Source organism: Acomys russatus, chromosome 13 (genome assembly GCF_903995435.1).
Source record: "Acomys russatus chromosome 13, mAcoRus1.1, whole genome shotgun sequence".
NCBI lineage: Eukaryota > Metazoa > Chordata > Mammalia > Rodentia > Muridae > Acomys > Acomys russatus.
Genome location: NC_067149.1, coordinates 29,004,872 through 29,028,689, shown reverse-complemented (window position 1 = coordinate 29,028,689; position 23,818 = coordinate 29,004,872). Strand labels below are relative to the sequence as shown.

The window sequence follows — 23,818 nt, the reverse complement described above, 5'->3', positions numbered from 1 at the left end:
CTAGCTGACCTGTAACCCGCAGCATCACTCCTGTCTGGACCTTCAGAAGGCTAGGTTGCAGGCAATTGTGCTACTGCATCCAGCTTTTACTGGGTCCCAGGCATCCGAACGGTCTGCATCCACCCACCCAAGTCCTCTCTCCAGCCCAAGCCTATGATTTCAAGAACCGAGCTGAAATGATACCTCTTTCTTAGCTTTGTTCTTTTTTTTTTTTTTTTTTTTTTAATTGTCTTAGAAGTATTTTATATCTGTGAAGAAACAAAACACTGATCAAGGCATTTCATGGAAAAACTGCTTTTCTTGCCTTGTTCTTGCACAGTGTCTTGCACTATATCCCAGGCTGGCCTTCAGAGTGGGGCCCGTGCATTCACCTCCCAAAAGCTGTGGTTATAGCTGTGTGCCACTGTACCTGGCTCCTGTCCTTGTTATTTACCTGTAAGCTAAAAGTAACACACCCACAAATGAAGTATTCAACCAGTACATTAAGATAAAAGTTAAAAGTGTACTTCTTGGGCTGGAGAGAAGGCTCAGAGGTTAAGAGCACTGATTGCTCTTCCGGAGGTCCTGAGTTCAATTCCCAGCAACCACATGGTGGCTCACAGCCATCTATGCCCTCTTCTGGCCTGAGGTGTACATGTAGACCACTGTAAAATAATCAATAAATCTTTATTTTTAAAAAAGTGTCTTTCTTCTGCTGCTCTCTCCACACACGGTGCCTGCCTCTGCCTCCTGAGTGCTGGGACTAAAGGCGTGTGCCACTACGCATGGCACTTTCAAGCTTTTCCTTACCTTGAACTGTGTACTTCTTATGCGAGTCAAGTTCATGAGCATGACCCCTGAGTTAACCCCTGCAGAGCCGTAGAAGGGATGCCGGGCAAAGCGGCTGTACCAGCCAATCTTGGGGATTTCATGCTCTGGGGCCATGGCGGCAAGCTGGGTGGAGTTAAACTGCCTCAGAAGCTTCCAGATGTCATCCACAGGCCTCAGAAAGAGGACATCAGTGTCCACATAGAGAAGTGAGTCCACATCCTTTAAGATCACCTTTGTGTACAAGGAGCAGGGAGAGGGGAGGGGACAAAGCAAAAACAGGTCAGAAACAAGAGAAGTGGCTCAACAGGAAAAATGCCACTGATGCTGACCAATGTTGCCTCCTACAACAGGTACCACTGCTATTAGCTCCCATTCCTCTCTTGTCCTTTCACCTGAGGGTAAGTGTCAGCCAAGGAGCGGAGACTTAACCGCAGATAAACCTAGCTCTAGACTGGCCCAACTTCATGACCCTGGTCTAGTTATATATGGGCCAGATTTTAAAAGAGATGAAACCAGAAACACAAACTGAACACTGTAGCTCTTTTTTTGTCTGTTCTTTCCTCCCACAGGAAAACCACTTGTCTTTCTGTCTTAGCTCTTTGTTGGAACAGCCAGGTATTGACAATTCCATGTGGACACTCTTCAGGCCTACCCCAAGGTCTGGAGTTAAGGACTATCTCAGGAGACTGCTCTGTGTCTTTCTAAGGCGATGTTAGATTTGGGAATAGAAAAGGCAGCCTATTGGCTATCTCTATTTGCAGATCAGGGCTTGACAAACTTCTCCTGTAGGGGGCCAGAAAGTACATACTTTAGGCTCTGTTGCCGCTAGCTGATCCTGCAGTTGTATCCTATGAGCAGCACTGACAATTTGTAAATGAACAAGGGTGGTTGTGATCCAAACTTCATGTAAGGACATTGAAAGTGTCATTTTTGGATGTCCTGGAATATTCTTGCTCTGAGTTAAACAAAACAAAACAAAACAAACCCATAGGCTTCTACTATTAGAATCTTACCAGGCTTGCTACATATCTTTCCCCTAGCCTTCCCAAGCAAAGGAGTGTCCCCTGTGCCTCCATCCCCACCCCACCTGCAGCTTCCAGGGCTATGGCCTGTTTTATTTTGTTTTTTCGAGACTGGGTTTTTCTGTGTAGCCTTGGCTGCCCTGGACTAGCTTTGTAGACCAGGTTGGCCTTGAACTCACAGTGATCTGCCAGCCTCTGCCTCCCGAGTGCTGGGATTAAAGGCATATACCACCACGCCCAGCTCTGGAGTAAGACTTTAAGGCCTAAGTTAGCAATAATGCCACTTGCCTCGTTTTTTTGTCATTGTTCCCCAACCTGAGGAACAACTAAACCAAGGAAAGGTCTAACTAACTCTCACTGTGACCATACACGTTATGAACTAACGTGTGTATGAGTCTGTGTCCAGATCCACACAACGAAGCCGTGACATCTGAAGTGACAGCATTTGGAGCTATGGCTTTGGGGAATCACTGGGACTAACTGAGATCACAGGATGGTGTCATAACGCACTAGTGCTGTGTTGAAAGCAGGCCCCAGAAAGAGCCCCTCTTCCCTGCCCCATTAGGACATGATGATGCCAAGGAGAGAACCTTCGCCTGGTCCCACTGGCATCCAAGGCTCGGATTTTTCCCAATCAGAACTGTGGGAAGACATATTTCTGTTGTTTAAGGAATCAGTCACTCATGTCTGATTTTGGGGAGCTGAGTAGCCTAATACGTATTTATCTAACAGGGTGAACAATTGAGTTTCACAGGGACTTCAGTCTGGAGTTACTTCAATGCCTACTCAATTAGCCTCAGGCTCCTTCTTTTGTTATCTACTAGAAGAGCAGATTTTATAGACCAGTGTATATAATTAAAAATAACAGCTATCACCAGGTGGTGGCGGCGCCACAGGCCTCTCATCCCAGCACTTGGGAGGCAGAGGTAGGTGGAGCTTTGTGAGTTTGAGGCCAGCCTGGACTACAGAGCGAGTTCCAAGACAGCCAGAGCTGTTACACAGAGAAACCCTGTCTTGAAAAATCAAGCCAAACCAAACCAGAAACAACCTCCCCCGCCCCCCAAACCCAGATATCTATCATTTAAAAAACAAAACAAAACAAACAAACAAAAAAACCCGGTTTCTGACTCAGTTTCAGAATTCATTGTAATTCTGAATATGGCACACATCTTTAATCCCAGCACTCTGGAGGGAGAAGCTGGTGGATCTCTGAGTTCAAGGCTAGTTCTGGTCTACAGAGCTAGTTCCAGGACAGCTAGAGCTACACAGAGAAACTCTGTCTCAAAACAAGCAAACAAACAAACAAAAAATACCACACATTCTCCCTATTCTTCCTTATTTCCTATGGAAAGTTAAAACCTGTCACATCTGCAGACACCATTCAGAAATCTCCAGTCCTAGTGGAGAAAGGGTAAACTCTCCATGAATTATTATTATGATACAAAATGTGCATCGTAATAATCAGGAGCCTGCTGTCTCACGCATCCCCAAGGCCATCCCAGGGGCTTCATATCCTGCTCATCACGTCTTTCTTGGGCAGGAAAGCAGAACGCACCTGCTGCAAATATGAAGACCTGGTCAGAGGAGGACAGGACTCAGGGGAGCCATCTGCCTGCTCTCTGGTTTCCGAGAAACAGGACAGAGACTCACCAAAGCAGAGGCCCCTCTGAGCTTCCTGCAGCGGTCCCCACCAGAGGATGTATGTTCTCTTCTACGACCCTCAACAGCTCAGAAACTGGGAACCTGAAAACTGTTTTTTCAACCAGCCTTTCCCTGACACTGCCCTTCCCAGAATTCCCCTGGAAGCCTGCAGCTGTTTTTCTTTGTCTTGTCATGGCTTTGAAATTTATTATTCTCAAAGGGCTGGCAGTGTGACTTGGTGGGTAAAGGCACTTTCTGGAAGCCTGATGACCTGAGTTTGAGCCTAGAGACCCAGAAATTGGAAGGAGAGAACCAAGGCCTGCAAGCTGTCCTGGGATCGCTGCATTCAAGCCATGGCACATGTAGACACACACACACACACACACACACACACACACACACACACAAACTAACCAACTAAATAAATAATGTGGTGGTGGTTTGAACAAGAGTAGCCTCAAAGCTGGGCGTGGTGGCGTACGCCTTTAATCCCAGCACTCTGAGGCAGAGGCAGGTGGATTGCTGTGAGTTCAAAACCAGTCTGGTCTACAAAGTGACTCCAAGACTACTCCAAGGCTACACAGAGAAACCCTGTCTCGATAACAAAACAAAACAAAACAAAAACAAGAGTGGCCCCCAGATGCCCATCGATTTGAGTGCTTAGTCACCAGGGAGTGGCACTACTTAAAAGGATTAGAAGGATTATGAGGTGTGGCCTTGTTGGAGGTAGTGTATCAGTGGGGGGTGGGCTTTGACATTTCAAAAGCCCAAGCTAGATCTAGTCTCTCTTTCTCTGTCTGAGCATCAGGAGGTAGCTTTCAACCACTTCTCCTGCACCAAGCCTGCTGCCAGGCTCCCAGCCATGGTGACAATAGGACAAATCTCTGAAACTGTAAGCCAGACCCTAATTAAATGCTCTCTCTGATAAGAGTTGCCTTGGTGAGGGGTGGAGGGGGGTGGGGGGCTGGGGTGGTGGTGGTGGCTGAATGTGTGTGTGTGATGGCTCAGCAGTTAAGAACACTGTCTGCTTTTTTCCCCAGAGGTCCTGAGTTCAATTCCCAGCAACCACATGGTGGTTCACAGCCATATATAATGTGATCTGATGCCCTCTTCTGGAATGCAGGTGTACATGCAGGCAGAGCACTGCATACATAATAAATAAATCTTAAAAAAAAAAAAAGAGTTGCCTTGGTCATGGTGTCTCTACACAGCAATAGCACAGTGACTCAGACAAATAATGTAATGATATTTATCTTTCTTGTTCGATAATTAAATAAGTCGGTCTCGTGCACCAGGACCCTGTGTGTTCTCCTGTGTAACACATGTGTTGATGCACTTCCTTCTCTTATTGCTCTCCTGTTTCAGGACTCTGTCTTGACCAGAAACTTAAGAGGAGTGAGGGCAAAGCTATATTTTCTCTCCTCACAGGGAATAAAAACTGAAGCACAAAAAAGTATTCTAAGCTTATGTGTCAAATAATGATCGCTGGAGTGGGACAAATAATCCTAGAATAAGATCAAATTGTTTGCCAGAAGTGTTTAAGGGAACATGACACTGTGTAGTGTTAAAACAAAAAACAAAACAAAACAAAGTTAAAACCTCAGAATTAGAGAGGGGGAGAAAGGCATTTCAACTCTTGGAGACGTTCTTGTTATTACTGGTTACAAAGCAAGACCCAGTTAAGGCATATTCTACCAATGCTTAAATGAGCTACTGGGTCTCGCAGAAATCTACTAGTAAACTGAAGTTCACTGACGAGACTCACTGTTTTCTCTGGCCTTTAATCGTTGTTATATTAATACTTTCTTTAACAAAAAATTGCAGTTATCAAATCTCATCAAAACAAAACAAAAAAGAAAAGAAAAAGAAAGAAATTAGGTGGGAAGTAGGCCCAGAAAGAAAGATGAGGTGGGGAGGTACCAGGCCACGAAGGAGTGTCCCTCAAGAGGGAAGCTGATACTCTGGGTCAGAACCCATTCGAACATGAGTGCCTTTCTAATCGATTGTGGTTTTAGTTTTTGGCACAAGATCTCACTGCTGAGGCCATGACAGCCGTGAATTTGAGGTCCTCTGGCCTCTGCCTCCCAAGTGTACCTGGATGATAATGAAGTAGCATTTTTATTTATACAACATCTTATCATTTCATATATCTGTTTACTGTTATAGGCAAAACTATATTTCATTTGTTCGTTTTTGGTCTTGGTCATAATTCTAATAATCGATAGCATCTCTCTCTCTCTTTGGTTTCTTGAGTCAGGGCTTCTCTGTGTAGTCTTGGCTGTCCTGGAACTCTCTTTGTAGACCAGGCTGGCCTTGAACTCAGAGATCTGCCTGCCTCTGCCTCCCCAGTGCTGGGAGCATTTCTCTTTAAAAAAAAATATATTTTTAGCCAGGCATGGTGGCACATGCCTTTAATCCCAGCACTCAGGAGCAGAGGCAGGAGGATCTCTGGGTTTGAGGATAGCCTGATCTACAAAGAGAGCCAAGGACAGCCAGGACTATAAGAGAATAAATAAATAAATAAACATTTATATTTTATATATTTATAAATATATACATATATATTTATTTGAATTGTGGTGTTGTTTATTTATTTAGTTGGGAAGGAGTAGGGAAAGGTCCAAAGACCTTCTAGCTCTGTGTGATCTGGCTGAAATATAAATATGCCTTTAATCCAGGAGACAGAAGCATGCAGAAAAAAGTGGCAGAAAAAAATAATAAATCCAAGAAAGAACTGGCAGAAGAGGATACACTCAACTGTCACAAGATGAGACAGGAAAGGGATGCTACTTAAGGGACAATGCAGAGAGTGGGAGGAGGCAGTTTTACTGGAACAGTAATAGAGAGACAGGCTGCCGAGAGAGAACTCAGGTAAAGACTGAAAGAGCTAGAAAATTAGACCAAATTGCTGTAGTTAGTTTGAGGCCAAGTAGAGCAATTCAGCAGCCAAGAGAAAAGCCAGTTTAAATAAGTCAGCTGGGAGAGGCATTTGAGCCAGAACAGCTGAGTTGAACTAGCCAGCTCAGAACTCAGGAAGAACAAGAAAGGCTGAGCTTATTAAGCAGTAAGTCTCAGAGGAGAGGCTGAAAATGTGCTAGGCCTAGGTTAGATTGTATGGAGGCTAGAAGCTTCCAGGACTAGGCCTAGGTTAGCCGAAGGAGGCAGTAAGCTTCCCAGACAACAACTGAGCAGGAGACTAAAAGTTCTTTTTACATCGGCGTCATGTCTGGCACCTATGAAGATTTCCATAAATGTTTATTTCACTGAACTGAGAACACTGCTCAGAAAAGTGCTGTAAAGGTGCAGGAGAGATCGCTCAGCAGGTAAGGGCACGTCCTGCTCTCCCGAAGAACCTGAGCTCAGTTGCTAGCACTCAAGTTGGGGGGGCTCACAACCTCCTGTCACTCCAGATGCAGGGGAGCTGATGGCCCTTTCTGGCCTGTGTGGGCACCTGCACACATGTGGCATCACTCACACAGACACAGAAAATAAGTCTTCAGCTGAGCGTTGTGGCTTGTGGTGCATATCTTTAATCCTAGCACTTGGGAGGGAGGCAGAGGCAAGCAGATCGCTGTGAGTTCTAGGCCAGCCTGGTCTACAAAGCAAGTCCAGGACAGCCAGGGCAATTATATAGAGAAACTCTGCCTCAAAAAACCAAACCAAACCAAATCAACACAAAAAACAACAACAAAAAAATAGGGCTGGAGAGATGGCTCAGAGGTTAAGTGCACTGGCTGCTCTTCCAAAGGTCCTGAGTTTAATTCCCAGCAACTACATGGTGGCTCATAACTAGCTATAATGAGATCTGGTGCCCTATTCTGGCCTGCAGGAGTTATATGCAAGTAGAACACTGTGTATGTAATAAATAAATTAAATTAAACAAACAAAACCAAAAAATAGTCTTCAAAAAAGAAAAAAAGAGAGAGAAAGGAACGTGCTAAAAGTACAGTGGAGCTTAGTCATAAACAGCCTGATTATCGGGAACTTGCTGGCTCTCTTTCAAGTTCATCTTGCCCCAGCTGTGTGTGTGTGTGTGTGTGTGTGTGTGTGTGTGTGTGTGTGTGTGTTAAAATATGACTGGCTGCAGCTGGTCATGGTGGCCCACACCTTTAATCCCAGCACTCGGGGGGCAGAGGCAGGTGGATCGCTGTGAGTTCAAGGCCAGCCTGGTCTACAAAGTGAGTCCAGGATGGCCAAGGCTACACAGAGAAACCCTGTCTCGAAAAACAAACAAACAAACAAACAAAAAAAAAGACTGGCTGCATTCAAAACTGACGGATCCACCCATTTCTCCTCCTCTCCAAGGCACTACAATGGTCCCCCAGGAATCAGTGACATCTTCCATCGCTGCTTTAATCTAATCCATTCCTCACAGACAGCCAAGAGGTCTCTTAGCTCTTAGCTTGCATGCAATTTCATGTTGACCCAGTGGGGATTTCCAACTGTTGTACTTAATTACTAAGTATTTGGAAGTTACTAGACTGTTTTGCATCCATTTCTCATTTAATCCCCTTGTAGCCGGGGAGCATTCTCTGCATGCGTTCAATTTACCAAGACTTGTTTTATGGCCCAGCATATGGCGTAGCTCTGTGAACGTTCCCTGTAGATTTGTGACACATGTTTGCTCAGCAGTTGATGGGTAGGGCGTTCCACAAGTTCTGTAGCTGTCCCTGAGGTTACTTGGTTGGTAGTTTTGGCAGGGTCCTCTCCATCCACACTGATAATAACCACGTGTGCTCCATGGAGCATCGGCTCCAGACACAGAGACCACGGGAGCAGTGCAATGGACTGTGATTTCACCCATGACACTAAGGTCTGTTCATTTGCACACGTTTGCACCTTGCCTTAGGTTTGAGAAGATGCCCCAAGAGAACACTTGATAAAGACCGAGACCAAAAGCTGTCTAGGGCGGAAAGGGTTTATTTGGCTCACACTTCCAAGTAGTGGTCCATTATCAAGGAAAGCCAGGCAGTCACTCAATCAGAAGCCTGCATGCAGAAACCGAAGCAGAGGCCACGGAGGAAGATGCTCACTGGCTTGCTTCTTCTAGCTCACTCAATTCACTTTCTTTTTTCTTTTTCTTTCTTTCTTTTTGTTTGTTTGTTTTGTTTTTCAAGACAGGGAGACAGGGTTTCTCTGTGTAGCCTTGGCTATCCTGGACTCACTTTATAGACCAGGCTGGCCTCAAACTCGCAGAGGTCAGCCTGTCTCTGCATCCCTGAGTGCTGGGGTCAAAGGCATGCACCACGGCAACTGGCTTCAATTCACGTTTCCCCCCTTTCTCCATTTATTTATTTATTTAATCATTTTGCATCCTGATCTCAGTCCCCACCCTCTTCTCCTCCCACGCCCACACCCTCCTCCTCTCATTGCCCCTCCTCCCAGAGAAAGGGAGGCTCCCCCCCCCCACCCCCAAAGTGGTACCAATCCACCTTGGCATCTCAAGTCACAGCAGGACTAAACTACAGGAAGTGCACCAGTGGCAGGTAACAGTCAGAGACAGCCCCTACTCCTATTGTTAGGGGACCCACATGGAGAGTCCTGGGAGTCTATGGAAGTGACCCTAGATGAGACTCCATCTCATGTTAAGGAGCATAAAGTAGGCACCTCCTATAGCCAGGGGGGGACTCCCAGAGGAGGGAGGAGACACAACACCACATATATAAAATGTGACTTGTCTACAAGAAGTATACAGGGTAAAGGTGGGGCAGAGAGTGAGGTAACGGCAAACCAATGACTGGCCCAGCTAGAGCGGGCCCACAGGAGAGGGCCAACCCCTGTTACTATTAATGATATTCTGCTATGCTTGTAGACAGGAGTCTAGCATAACTGCCTTCTGAGAGGCTTCCTCTGGCAGCTGATGGAGACAGACGCAGAGACCCAAGGCCAAGCAAAGGGCCCAGCTAGGGGAGTGCTAAGGAAGAGTGGGAGGAAGGATAGAGGGAGCCAGAGGGGCCAAGGACACCACAAGAAGACCTACAGAGTAATCTGGGTTCATGGGGGGCTCACAGAGACTGAACCACCAACCAAAGAGCATGCACGGACTGAACCCAGACCCCCTTTATTCGCTTTCTTATACCTCAGGACCGCCTGCCCAGGTGATGTGCCCCCTCCACATCAGTCAAGAAAACTACCCCACAGGCTTGCCCACAGGCCAATGTGGTGGGGGTATTTTCTCAATTCAAGTTCCTCTTCCCAGACAACTAGCTTGTGTTAAGTCGACAAAAAAACCTAACCAAACACAAGCCACTCTGGGCTTCCCTAATGCCTGGCAGAACTGTGCACTCACTGGCCTCAGGCTCCCAGCTCTGATTCGAGCCCTTCTCAGAAAGCCCTGCCAAGTGTCCCCTCTTCTTTCGCTCCATGTACCCTTCATCACACCCCATCACTTCCCTCCTTCATCTACCTCTCATCACCAGCAGCCTTTTCTTAAATTGCTTCCTCCGTCCATTAGAATAGAAGCCCCAATGGGAGCTAGAATGTAGTAACTGCTGAAATCCAAGGGTCTAGGACAGTGCTCCTGTTACACTGTCCCAGAGCCACTACAACTATTTAAAATGCGAATGAAAATTTCACCATTGCTTTAAAAGTTTATTTTACTTGTTTTATGCATATGGGTATTTTGCATTGGATCCACAGGAACTGAAGTGACAGATGGTTATGAGCTGCCATGCAGTGCTGGCAATCCAACCTGAGTGCTCTTCATGGCTGAGCCATCTCTTCAGCCCCATTTTAATCCATTTTTGTTTTTTATTTATTTAATTTAGTGTTATGTGCACACATGTCATGGCAAATGTGTGGAGGTCAGAGGACAACTTGTTTGTGTTTTTTTTCCTTTAGATTTTTATTCATTTATTATATATATATGAATGAGTGCTCTATCTGCATGTACACATGCATGCCAGAAGGGGTCATCAGATCACATTATAGATGGTTGTGAGCCACCATGTGGTTGCCAGGAATTGAACTCAGGACCTTTGGAAAAGCAGACAGTGGTCTTAACCTCTGAACCATCTCTCCAGTTCCTCAGAGGGCAACTTGTGGAAGCTGGTTCTTTTTTCTTTCTTTCTTTTTTTTTGGTTTTTTGATACAGAGTTTCTCTGTGTAGCCTTTGCTCTCCTGGACTCCCTTTGTAGACCAGGCCAGCTTCACACTCACAAAGATCCACCTGCCTCTGCCTCCTGAGTGCTGGGATTAAGGGCATGCACCCCCACACCCTGCTAGGGTTTCTTTCTTTCTTTCTTTCTTTCTTTCTTTCTTTCTTTCTTTCTTTCTTTCTTTCTTTCTTTCTAAGATTTATTTATTTGGCTGGACACGTGGCATCCGCCTGTAATCCCACCAATCAAATGGCAGAGGTAGGCAGATCTTGGTGAGTTCAGGCCAGCCTGATCTACAAAGTGAGTCCAGGACAGCCAAGGCTGCCCAGAAAAACCCTGTCTCAAAACACACAAACAAACAAACAAACACAAAACAAAGAGAAAAGAGAAAAATGAAATGAAAAAAAAAACAAACAACAAAAAGATTTATTTGTTTATTATGTATACAGTGTTCTGCCTGCATGTAGGCCTGCACGGGAGAGGAGGGCACCAGATCTCATTATAGATGGTTGTGAGCCACCATGTGGTTGCTGGGAATTGAACTCAGGACCTTTGGAAGAGTCTTAACCTCTGAGTCATCACTCCAGTCCTGGGAACTGGTTCTTTCTCCCCACCCTGTTGGTCCCAGATATTGCACTCAGCTTACCAGGCCTGGTAGCAAGTACCTCTACCCACTGAACCATCTTGCCAGCCTCATGTTTATTTTAAATACACTTTAATACTGACTACAGAACAGAGACAGGCTTAGCTATAGGAAGCGTATTAAGACTCAAAGTCTAGAAGGAAAGCTAATATGCCCACCACACCTCCCTTTCAAGCCTCTGCTGACAGATATTCATCTCTCTAAGAACATCAGTGAATTCCCTGTCTCTTCATTCTAAGTGGTTCTGTTTTATACTAGTTTAGTTTAGTTTAGTTGTTTAGTTTGAGACAGGATCTCACTATGCAGCCTTGGCTGGCCTCAAACTTATAAAGAACTACTGACCTCCACCTCCCAAGCCCTGGGCTTAAAGGCATGCTCCACCACAGCCAGCCATTTTTAATGTTCTGTTAGCATATATTGCTTATACACAATACGGGGGTTTCATTATGACATTTAATATAGGTACATAATGTATTTCCATCACTTCACCCACTACCCTCTCTGTCCACCAGTCCTCCTCATCCTTTCGTGACTTTTTGTTTATGACCTAATGAGCTTCACTCGGCTGCACTACTGGAGCTCAGGTGAGAGCTTGTCTATAGGTGCATGGACACTTGACCAGTGTCTACCTCACACCTGACCAGTGTCTACCTCTCTGACTCCACGAGAGGCCTGATCTGTGCACATACTCACACTGATGTGAGTTCAAGGATGCAGCAGCAACGCCACACCCGGAAGTGGTTGCTCCACACCTCTCCCCATCCTCTGGCCTACATTCTTTCCATGCCTCACCTCCATTTCTCCCCCAACCCAAACATAATTTTCTTTATACGAATGTCATCTGAGGGGCTTGGAGAATTTAGCTCAGTGGTAGAGCGCTTGCCTAGCAAGCACAATGCCTTGGGTTCGGTCCTCAGCTCTGGGGGGGAAAAAAAAAAAAGACAAAATAACAAAAAGACCAAAAAAAGTCCCCTGAGGAACTGTTCTAAGATCATCCTTGGTTTCCATAATGACAGTGGGCCCCCATCCTATTCCTGCTCAGTGCACACACAGCTTCAGGTCAAATGCCTTGCCCAAGCTGACACAAACCATGCCTTGTCAAGACTGGCACAGGAGCAGCCACAGCCTCCACTAACCTGCCTCCTCTTTGTCTGGGCTCTCCTGGGGTGAGAGACTCCAGGGAAAATGTCCCATGCCTGTCTCATTTTACAGAAAGTTCACTGGGTACAGCAGGAATTAGAGGATGATGTGGGCAGTTACAGAGACAATAGTTGTTGAGCAAAGGCCGGAAGGCACTGGGTGCACGTGGCTATCTGCACTGAGGACTGGCAAACGCTGACTGTCCCTCTAACAATAGAAGCAAGCTACACTTAAAAGAGGCAAGAGCCCAATACTTCAGCACATAAAATAATAATGTTCTAACTAAATAAACTAATTGTAACCAGGTGCTTTCAGTTAACTATCTCATAAAAAAAATGGAAAAGAAAACCAGGCGAGGTGGCACAGGCCTGTAATCCCAGCACTCTGGGAGGCAGAGGCAGGTGGATCATTGTGAGTTCAAGGCCAGCCTCGTCTACAAAGTAAGTTCAGGACAGCCAAGGCTACACAGAGAAACCCTGTCTCAAAAAACAAAATAAATAAATAAATAAAAATAGAAAAGAATATGGACCGCTTTATTAAATTTTTGTAATCTAAAAATTTTTTTTACTTTATGCCTCTGCTTGACATGGAGAGCTGAGAGATCCGCTACCTTTGCGGAGCACTGGTTGATGAGTCTGAACCCCAGCCTCCAGTGTGGGAGTCTGATGTTTTCATGATCAAATGAAGTTTTACAGATCGGGAAGAGAATTGGTCACAGGATGGTGACATGTGCCAACCTTGGCCATCTGGACAAAGCGGTGTCTGTCAATATTCTCCAGGAAAGTTATTCTCCCCTACGAGTTTTGGAGAAGACTCTTTAAAACCACAGAAGCATCCCACTTTGATTAACTTTCACAATCCTCATTTTAGCACTCACTGGTTAGATCGTCCTCCAGTAATTACACTCAGTGTTCTCTCACTCTTGCTCTCTACTTTCCTGCAGCCCAGGCTAGCCTTGTGACCCTCTTGCCTCTGCTTCCTAGGGTCACACGAATTCACCACCGTGCCCTTATACGTCTGTTCATCCATTGTTTCTGCGGGTATCATCTGGAATTCTTCTGCAGGAGAGAGTTCCTATTTTTTGTGTTGATTTGCCCACTCAATCATTTATTTTTATGTGCACATGGAAGCTCTTTCACTGTGTGAGTACAGATGGCGCCTGCCTTAACAACAGTCAACTTTATGACTACATGGACGCATCACACATTCAGGAAAAAACCCACTATCATATGTCTTTGGCTCTTTCAAGCCGCAGTACCATCCTCCCTGGCTGTGCTTGGTGGCGGTGGCAGCGGCGGTGGTGGTGGTGGTGGTGGTGGTGGCAGCGGCGGCGGCGGCGGCGGTAGCGGCGGCAGCAGCAGCAGCAGCAGCAGCAGCAGCAGCCCCCAGTCTGGGAAACAGCACTCAGTTTGTTGTGCAGCTGATCTTAGTGTCAGGTATCTCCGGTGAGGTAAGATCAGTCGTACCTTTCTCATATTTTTCAGTAAACCCACTGAAGTGAATCCCATGTAATGCAGGAAGGCCTGTATGGCTACTGTCCATTCACTGCCTCAAAGTGTTCCAACTCCAGTCACCTGAGCTCTGCCATGTTAGCTCCTGTGTCCTGTCAGTGAGAGCCACCTTTAAAACTGGTATGTGTGCATGCAAGTGTGTGTTCGTGCGTATGCTGGTAAATGCAGGTCCACATGCGTGTGTGCCACACAAATGTGGAGGGCAGAGGTCAACCGTTTCAGTAGTCCTTTCTCCCTTTGCAAAGAGGGTTCCAGGCATTAAACTCAGATTACCAGTGCGGTGGTTTGGATAACCCAAAGTGCATGTATTGGAATGTTGGGTTTCCAGCTCACAGATGGTTAGGAAGAATCAGAAGGTGTGGCCTTGTTAGAGGAGGCGTGTCACTAGGGGTGGGGCTTGAGGTTTCCCTCTCTTTGCAGATCAGAATGTAGGTCTGTTTCCGCTGCAGCACCATGCTGTGCTGCCATGCTTCCCGCCATGGTGGGCGTGGGCTCACTCTCTGAAAAACTGTAGGCAAGCCCTCAGTTGAATCTTTCTTTTAGAAGCCACCTTGGCCTTGGCGTCTCTCCACAGCAAGAGAACTAAGCACATTAACACGTTCACCTGCTGAGCTTTCTCTCCAGGAACCCACTGTTATTTTTTGAGACGATGGTCTCTCACCTGGCCTGAAACTGCTCATTTGTGCAGGCTGTCTGCCTTTCAAGCCCCAAGGATCTCCATGACTTTGCTCCCAAATGTATGTGACCACACCGAGCTTTCTTATGTGGATTAAACTCTGGGCTTATACTTTACACAAGCAGAGCCATCTCCCCAGCCCTCTATCTGGAAAAAAAAAAATTTTTTTTTTAAATCCTAATTTTCTGGTACCATATGACACTCCAAACTCATCTTGTATTTTCCTACCCTGAGTCCTAGAATCAGTCAGCTTCCCCAAGGAGCCTTATTGGAGGCTATTACCCAGAAGCCCAAAGCTGAGTGTGACCTGTACTCATCCCAGCACTTATGACCTCACAGTCAACAGAACTATGTGAATATGTACCGTTCAAGGGATGCATATTTAAAATAATTCTATTTCACACACACACACACACACACACACACACACACACTCCCCAGCCTGGAATTATATTTAGCTAGGCTGGCTTCACACATGCTCGTGTTCGAGCATGCATGCGGGTGTGCCTGTGAGTGTGAGCGCCTATGTAAATGTAAGTGCATCCTGTATTTGCATGTGCCATGGTGAAGGCCAGAGGCATCAGATCCCTTGGAATGGGAGTCACAGGCAGGTTCAGGAAGTTTAAGGGTGCCGGGCTGAGTTTTGAGAAGTAGGTATGATTTCTGTGATGCTGGAGGGCAGTAGTGACCACGCACCACCACCAAGTGACAGTGTGAGGCAGGACATGTGCACTCACTGAGGGAAGGACAGGGACAGAGCAGTCTAGCTGGAGCAGGACATGGGTCTGTCTGGAAAATGCTGAATTTTCCCCGAAGAGTTTGCTTGGGTTGTGCTAGGACTTGGTCATGCAAAGAAACAGATGCCACTAAGCCATCTGACGAGAAAGCCACTCAAGAGGGAAGGGACACAGGTGCAAGGGAGATAGGCCAACAGGCCAGCACAGTACCCTTGTACCTGTTATCATTGTCACGTTTATGTTTTGTGTTAATGTGCATATACCCAGGCCCAGCTAGGCATGATGGCACATGCTTTTTATCCCCAAAACTTGGAAGGCAGAGGCAGGTAGGTCTCTGAGTTTGAGGCCAGCCTTGGATATATAGTGAGTTCCAGGACAGCCAGGGGCTATGTAGAAAGACCCTGTTTCAAACAGCAAAATCACACTTCCCGAATGCTGAGATCACAGGTAACAAGTCAGACCCACCCAGGTCCACAGCACTGGTCTCTAAACGCTACAGCTTCAGGGTGATTCTGGTGCATCTGAGTGTCCTTGCACACGTGAACCGAGATCTGCATGTGTGAGGTAAAGAAAAAGAACCTAAATTCATTTTTTAAAAAGGTTTTATTTTAAAATTTTTATGTCGGTGTTTTTCCTACGTGCGTATCTATACACCATCTGCGTGCCTGATGCCCATGGAAACCAGAAGAGGGCATCAGAGCCCCTGGAACTGGAATTGCAGCCAGGTGTGAGCTGTGATTTGGGTGTGGAAAATTCAACTCAGCAATAAGCCGCTGAGCCATCTCTCCAGCCCTCGACAACCTAAATTCTTAACACACCGATCCATGTCCTGTGTTATAGAAACTGTACAAACAACTCAGCAGTTGACAGTCTAAGAAGATGCTGAGCTGCACATGGACATATGTGCTCATAGACCTGGCTCTACGGACGAACTCATCACCCATAGATGGATGATCACGGACGAAAGCTTTAGGTCACTCTGGGCGACAGTAAATTCAAGGCCAGCCTGAGCTACACAGTGAGATGAGATGATCCTGCTTCAAAGTCACCAAGGCCTAGGGCAAATCTGAGCAGGAGAAGAAGCATTAATGAGCCAGGCTGTGGTGGCTCAGCACTCAGGGAGGCAGAGGCAGACAGCTCTCTGTGAGCTAGAGGCCAGCCTGGTCTACAGAGTGAGTTCCAGGGCAGCCAAGACTAAAACAGAGGAAACTCTGTTTTTAAAAACAGAAAACAAAGAAAACAAAACAAAGAAAAAAAAGAAGCGTTAATGTTGTGTTATAAAAATATTTGAATTCCAAGCATGGTGATGCAAACCTTTAATCCCAGCACTTGGGAGGCAGAGGCAGGCAGATTGCTGTGAGTTCAAGGCCAGCCTGGTCTACAAAGTGAGCCCAGGACAGCCAAGGATACACAGAAAAACTCTGTCTCAAACCAACCCCCCAAATATATATATTTGAGTGGTTAAACAAAATGAAAACAAAAACCCAAGGGCTAAGGATGAGGATGTAATCAGAGGTATAAAATTTGCAAAGTACACAGGTTCTGGGTTTAGTTTTTAATCCCTAGCATTGCCAATGATAAGAACAATATTACTACTACAAGGAGGACAACAACCATCCCACAGCTCCACAGCCCTCTCTCTTCTGGGCATAATGTGCCAACATATTGGTCCAGTGTCAGATATTATATGGTCTCTGCATCTGTGCACGTGTGGCATGGTCAGGAAGTTAGATCTCAGTCAATATGACCTGCACAAGACCATTTCTGAAGGTCTCTCAAAATTGTCCTTTCTCCAGGTTTTTAATGACTACTTGAAACTAACTCATCTTGTTATGAATTAATTAATTAGTTAGTTGATTTTGAGACAGAGTCTATTATGTAGGTTGAGCTGTCCTGGTATTGACTATGTAGACCAGGCTGTCCTTAATCTCACAGGAGATCCGTTTGTGTCTGCCTCCTGAGTACCAGATTAAAAGTCAGACATATAGTTGAGGTTCACTAATTATTGTTGAATGAATGACGACTGTTTACATAGTATATACCTAAATATCTACACAGTATGGATATTATAAATATCGACAAAGTCATAGTATCCATTCCTCTCATACTGCTCTCAGGTTTTTCCCCTTCATTTTCTATGTGCAGAGAGTAAAGAACTTTCTATTTGAAGCTGCATGTGCCTAAGCACCCCTTTTAGCCCTGTCGAAAGAACTTAAGTGCAGGGAGTAATACGGGAAAATTAGTCACATAGACTCCTTCCTGGCTTAAAAATAAATATACACTGGAGATTTTCACAAAAATATGCAGTGGTGTGTGTGTGTGTGTGTGTGTGTGTGTGTGTGTGTTTTCATGCATCTGTACAGGTTTAACCTGGCCCTTGAGGTGGTTTTTTTTCCCATAAAGGGGCACATTATGTAGCTTAAGCTGGCTTTCAATCATATGTAGCTCTGTGTAGGCCCTGAATGAATCTATGGCCCTCCTGCCTCAGCCTCCCTAGGGCTGCAGTTACATTTGTGGAGGCTAGAGGGCAACACTGCCCTCCTCTGTCATTCTCCATCCTGATTTCGGGGACAAAGTCCCTCACTCAGGCAGGAGCTTACCATTACAGCTAGACCAGCAGGTCAGGGAGGCCCTGGGAGCTGCCGGTTTCTGCCCTTCCACCAGCCACGAGGGAACCAGGATCCAAAGTCAGGTCTTCAGGCTCCTGGGACAAACACTTTACCCACCGAGCCATCTCCCAGCCCCAGTAAAGATTAATTCTTTGCTAAATAGTGGTTCATCGTTTTAACTGTTTTGAGTTAAGCTTGTTCATTAAATTATTAGCCAAAAATAGGGAGGTAAAAGTTAAACCACAGCCAGGCGTGGTGGCGTCCACCTTTAATCCCAGCACTCGGGAGGCAGAAGCAAGGGGATTGCTGTGAGTTCGAGGCCAGCCTGGTCTACAAAGCAAGTCCAGGACAGCCAGGGCTACACAGAGAAACTCAGTCTCAAAAAACAAAACATAAAACAAAGCAAAACAAAAAGTTAAACCACAAATAGAGTTTTTATTGTTACCTCTACCGCGTCCCCTTGTGGAATTACATAGACTATAATGGCACTGACATCACTTCCGTCGCATGCGAAAGGACAGGTCATCAGCGTCAGGGATATACCGTGCAGGGGTTTTCACTAGTGAAGTACACTCTGCTAGCCTGGCTATTTTGACAAACAAGATTCAGACTTCCTTTGGACCAGGCAACTCCAGGATGGCTTTGTTCAAGAGGGCTCCCTAAAATCCTGCTTCATCGAGCTTTTGTTGGGCCTTTGAGTTCATCATCATCGCAGCTGCGTTGGCCAACTGTTGGGACTGCAGCCCATTTTCCACGTGGCGTTTGTAACCACAGGGATCAGGTTTCGCTGGCGTGTTCTGAGATAATGGCTTTCTCAGATCTTCCTTCTGTTCCCACGTTCCCAGTTGCTGCTACCCCTTACCAGGTGTTGGCATTCTAGCCAGTAAGCTCGTTCTTTCCTTATTGGTACCCCACCAGCCTTGGCAACTGCTGTTTAAAGCAGAACTGTCTTAGTCAGAGGTGACTCCCTAGTGTGCGTGCTCTCTACCTCTGAGCTGCTGAAAATCTAGTCACTGGGATGCAAGGACCTGCAGGACTGTGCTAGAATACAGTTTCACAGGGTTTCTCTCTCTGTATACTTGAGAACCAAGCCATCTACTGTTTTCTGAGCAGAAGTTGGGTTGAAGGTTAGGCACTTTAGTGTTTTATCTTTAAATCTTCTGCTAGCATTTGAAGATACTGTTAAGGCTTCCACCTGCACTTCTAGGACAAGGTATAATAGCTAGTCCTCCTGAAATTCTGGAGTGCCAATGGCCACTATACTCAACTCTGAAGGCTATTTATTTGTTTGTTTGTTTGTTTTTTGGTTTTTCAGACAGGGTTTCTCTTGTAGTCCTGGCTGTCCTAGAACTCACGCTGCAGACCAGGCTGGCCTCGAACTCACAGAGATCCTCCTCCTGCCTCTGCCTCCCCGGTGCTGGGATTAAAGGCGTGTACCACCATGCTAGGCTTGAAGGCTTTTTAATAGGGCCATTCATCCAGAAGTCTTTCTGTTCACCATCCATCCATCCATCAAACCAACCACCACCAATCCCCACCGCTGATCCTTCCAAACAGTTCTAGGGACTGCTTTCTGTTAACACAGGCATGTACTACCCTAGGGACAAGAAACCAAAGATCTCAGCACTGACCTTATATATTCATGAGGCAAGAATAAAACAAATAAACAAACAACAAAAAACCGAAACCCAGGTGAATTATATACAGTCTGACTCTGAGGGTAGTAGGATGCGGGGAAAGCAGAGAGGGACAATTGGAACCACAGGAGCCTCATTACCTGGTCATGTGAGCAATGACAAATGCTCACACGGAGTCCTGCAAAGAAAGCAAAGCTCAGGAGAGTCACTCCTGAGACGCCCTGGAGCACTCTGGGAGTGCTTCCAGCAAATGCAGGAGGGACTGCCTCAGGAGACAGAGCAGGATAACTGCGCTACAGGAGAAGCTGGGCTCCTGTGGAGAACTGGAAGTAGAAATGGTTAAATTTGCCTGAACAGCATAGTTCTTATCTGCAAAAAGGACACAAGTGGGCTCATGCCACAAAGAAGTAATGATACCATCAACCTAAAGTACCTGAGAGACCTGGTAAGTGTAACAAACACTGGCTCTTTGGCCACCTACCCCCCCCCCGTATATCCTCCTTTGCTGGTATGTCCAAAGATACCTTGGTTTTCTTTTTTTTTTTTTTGGTGCATAAGCTCGACCACCTGAGCTCAAGTCCCCAGGACCTATGTGGAAAGCTGGACACGCATCTGGGACACAGAGATCCATGGGGCTTATTGGCCACCAGCTTAGTTCCTGGTCAGTGAAAAACAATACTTCAAGGGAAAAAGGCTGAGAGTTATAGAGCAAGACACCCAGTGTCCTGGCCATAGGGTTTCATTGCTGTGAAGAGACACCATGACCATGGCAACTCTTATAAGGAAAACATTTAGTTGGGGCTGGCTTACAGTTTCAGAGATATAGTCCATGATCATCATGACAGGAAGCATGGTAGCTTGCAGGCAGACATGGTGCTGGAGGATCTGAGAGGTCTACATATTGATCTGCAGGCGGCCCAAGTGAAGACTGACTTGAGTGTCTGAGACCTCAAAGCCTCCCTCTCCCACCCCCTACAGTGACACACTTCCTCCAACAAGGCCACATCCCCTCATAATGCTACTCCCTCTATGGGCCAAGCATTCAAACACATTAGTCTATGGGGGCCATTCTTATTCAAACCACCACAGTCATCCTCTGTGTGTGTCATCCACACACGCGTGTCAGCATGCACGCCTGCACACATACAACACATACACACACACACACACACACACACACTAGTTAAGAAAAGGTCCCTACTGTGGTGGATGCCAACTGTATTCTTTTTTTTCTTTTTGGTTTTTCGAGACAGGGTTTCTTTGTGTAGCCTTAGCTGTCTTGGACTCGCTTGGTAGACCAGGCTGGCCTTGAACTCACAGAGATGCATCTGCCTGAGTGCTGGGATTAAAGACATGCGCCACCAACACCCAGCCTCATTTTTTAATTACACTTTGAAAATGTTAATTTGTGTATGTGTATGGGCACACTCAGCACAGCATATGTGTAGAATTCAGAAGACAGCTTGTAGAAGTCTGTTAGCTCTTTCCACAATGAGGATACTGGGGAGGGGTCTTTGGGCTCCAAGAATAACCACCTATACTTGCCCAGTCATTTTGCTACCTCTTTTTTAATTTTTAAAATTCTTTTGTGTCGTTCCAGTTCCTTTATGGTTGTTTTTGTGGCATATATTTTTCTATCCTTTAATATCTATCTTTTCTGCTCATTTAAACCTCCTGCAGGTAACAAACCATTGAACCATATTTATCAACTCTGACAATCTTTGCATTTAAAAAAATGTATTGTGTGTGTGTGTGTACATGCTTGTAGCATAAGTGTGCAAGTGGAGATCAAAGGACAACTTTCAAGAACTGATTATTTCCATATATCATTTGAATCCCAAGAATTGAATTCAGATCATCAAGCTTAGTGGCAGATAAGTCATCTCAGGGACTCCAACTCTGCTTTTTGATTTTATTGTTTTCTCCATTTACATTTAATGTTATTTGTACAATAAATTTATAAAAACCACTTTGCTTTTTCATTTTTTTCTTTTTTTGTTCCTCTGTTCATTTTTCATTTTCTATTAAGTATTTGCTAACATAGAATTAAAAAATTTTCAGGCCAGGTTTGGTGGCACATGCCCGTAATCCCAGCACTTAGGGAGGGAGAGGCAGGCAGATCTCTGTAAATTTGAGGCCAGCCTGGTCTACAAGAGTCCAGAACAGTTACATACAGAAACCATGTCTCAAAAAACAAACAAACAAACAGAAACAAAAATAATTTTACATTTTTCAGTATTTTTAGAGTTCTGTGGGACACAAATTGCTCCACAATCTGATTCACTGAACTTTGGAGGGCAAGGGTGTGCAGTTCATTCTGACATGAACAGAGTATTATTTAATTATCATTCAGTGGTATGTATGTGTATGTGTGCACTTCAGCTTCCATGTGAAGGTCCTAGAAGAACTCTGAGGTGTCAGCTCTCTTTCCTTCCACCTTGTGATGTTCCAAGCATCAAACGAAGGTTGCCAGACTTTGTCAGCACACCCCTGAACAACTCCCCTTACTTAAGAAAGATGTTGATTCTTGTCGCTTCCAGAATTTATGTCCTTTAACACAATGATTGTAGAAATGGGAAATGCTGATGGCTTGTCCCTCCTAAGGAGAACTGGGAGTAAGAGGGACCCTATGTTCTTGAGAAACCTGTTTGGAATTGAGTTTCCATCACAGAGAGCTGGAAGAGGGGTGAAGGAAGTGTGTCATGGAGTCTTCTTATCAAGTTTTAGTGAACTTTATTAAGGAAATATTCATTTATTTACTTCAGATAATTTATATAGTTATCTAGAAAACAATTTTTATCAATTGTGCTTGCTTCATTGGGATGCAATTTCCCAGAGTTCCCCAGTCTATCATTTTGGATGTCACTGCCCTGGCAATTTTTTTTTTTTTTTTTTTTTTTTTAAGACAAGGTCTCTTTATGTAGTACTGGTTATCCTGGAACTCTCTATGTGAACCAGGCTGGCATCAAAACTCACAGAGATCCACCTGCCTCTTCCCCCCATGCCCCCAAGTGCTGGATGGCAAGTTTCTTAAATGCTGCTGCTGTTAAGCTTGTAGAATTTGGAATCCGGGAATCTTGAGAAATCTTTAGGCTCACCCAAAGGAGGCTTAAAAAGGATCTAGAGACAACAGGTAAGCCCTGATGACATCACGTGAGTCCCTAGATCTAGCCATGCTTAGAATTAGCCCTCTCATCTGAACTTCTCAGACTAACCAATAAAATAATTTCTTTTTTTGCTTAGCTGGTATAATAGCTATATTTCTGTGGCTTGGTAGAATACCTTAACCAAAGCAACCTGTGGAAGAAAGAGTTTCTTTTGGCTTACAGTTCCAGCGAAAGAAGAGTTTATCATGGAGAAGAAACATGGCAGCAAGAGGTGGGCAGGACAGCAGTTACAGGAAGATGAAAGCACACATCCTCAACCAAAAGCAGGAAGCAGCACGATTAGCAACACTCAAAGCCCGCCCCCAGTGACATGCTTCCTCCATTAAGGACCTACCACCTAAGCCTCCCTAAACAGCGCCACCACCTGGAGACTAAGTGTTCAATTATAGGAGTCCATGGGGGACATTTCTCACTCCACCTACTGCAGCTAGAGAGGTAGCTATCCAAGAGTTAGAATCAGTATTCTGAATGCACATTTAACATGACCTAGGCTCCGGTGCTCCTGTGGCCTCTTGTTGCTTGGTGATATTGCAAACATCATCGAAGGTGATTCCAGAATCCCTCTTTGTAAGTGTATTTAATATATTCTTATCCATTTGTCAATGTGTGTTCATCATCATAGGCCTGGGACCCCTGGTGTTTTGATGTTAATTGCAAATGCCGAGGTGTGACAATAGTGATAGCAGAGGTCTGACCAAACAAATCTAATAAGACGCCCTTTCCCATTGGCCTACAGCTAACTCATTAGAATGCTGGTAACCATATAGAGTCCTATACACTGGAACCAGCTCCAGGCCCCTTTAGTAAGCTGTAAATGGAAAGGGGTAATGATACACATTGTTCCCCCTAGAGTGATATAGAAGACATGGGTAATATAAGATGTTTAGCTGGGTGTGGTGGCGCACACCTTTAATCCCAGCACTTGGGAGGCAGAGGCAGGCAGATCTGGGTGAGTTCGAGGCCAGCCTGGTCTACACAGTGAGTCCAGGACAGCGAAGGCTACACAGAGAAACCCTGTCTTGAAAAACCAAAACCAAAACAAAACAAAAAACCCAAACAAACAAACAAAAATATAAGATGTTTATTTGGCATGGTGCTGCTTTGAAATATTAAAAAAAAATGAGGCAA

At 45.4% G+C, this 23,818-nt stretch overlaps 1 protein-coding gene across 1 annotated transcript in view; it reads right to left on the bottom strand.

The window, feature by feature from the left end:
• The window catches only part of Gxylt2 (glucoside xylosyltransferase 2), an 87,975-nt gene that overhangs the window by 17,569 nt on the left and 46,588 nt on the right, over positions 1–23,818 (bottom strand). The window contains exon 4 of the mRNA XM_051154996.1: positions 790–1,041. Coding sequence (XP_051010953.1) covers positions 790–1,041 — 252 coding nt within the window. The remainder of the gene's footprint in view (positions 1–789; positions 1,042–23,818) is intronic.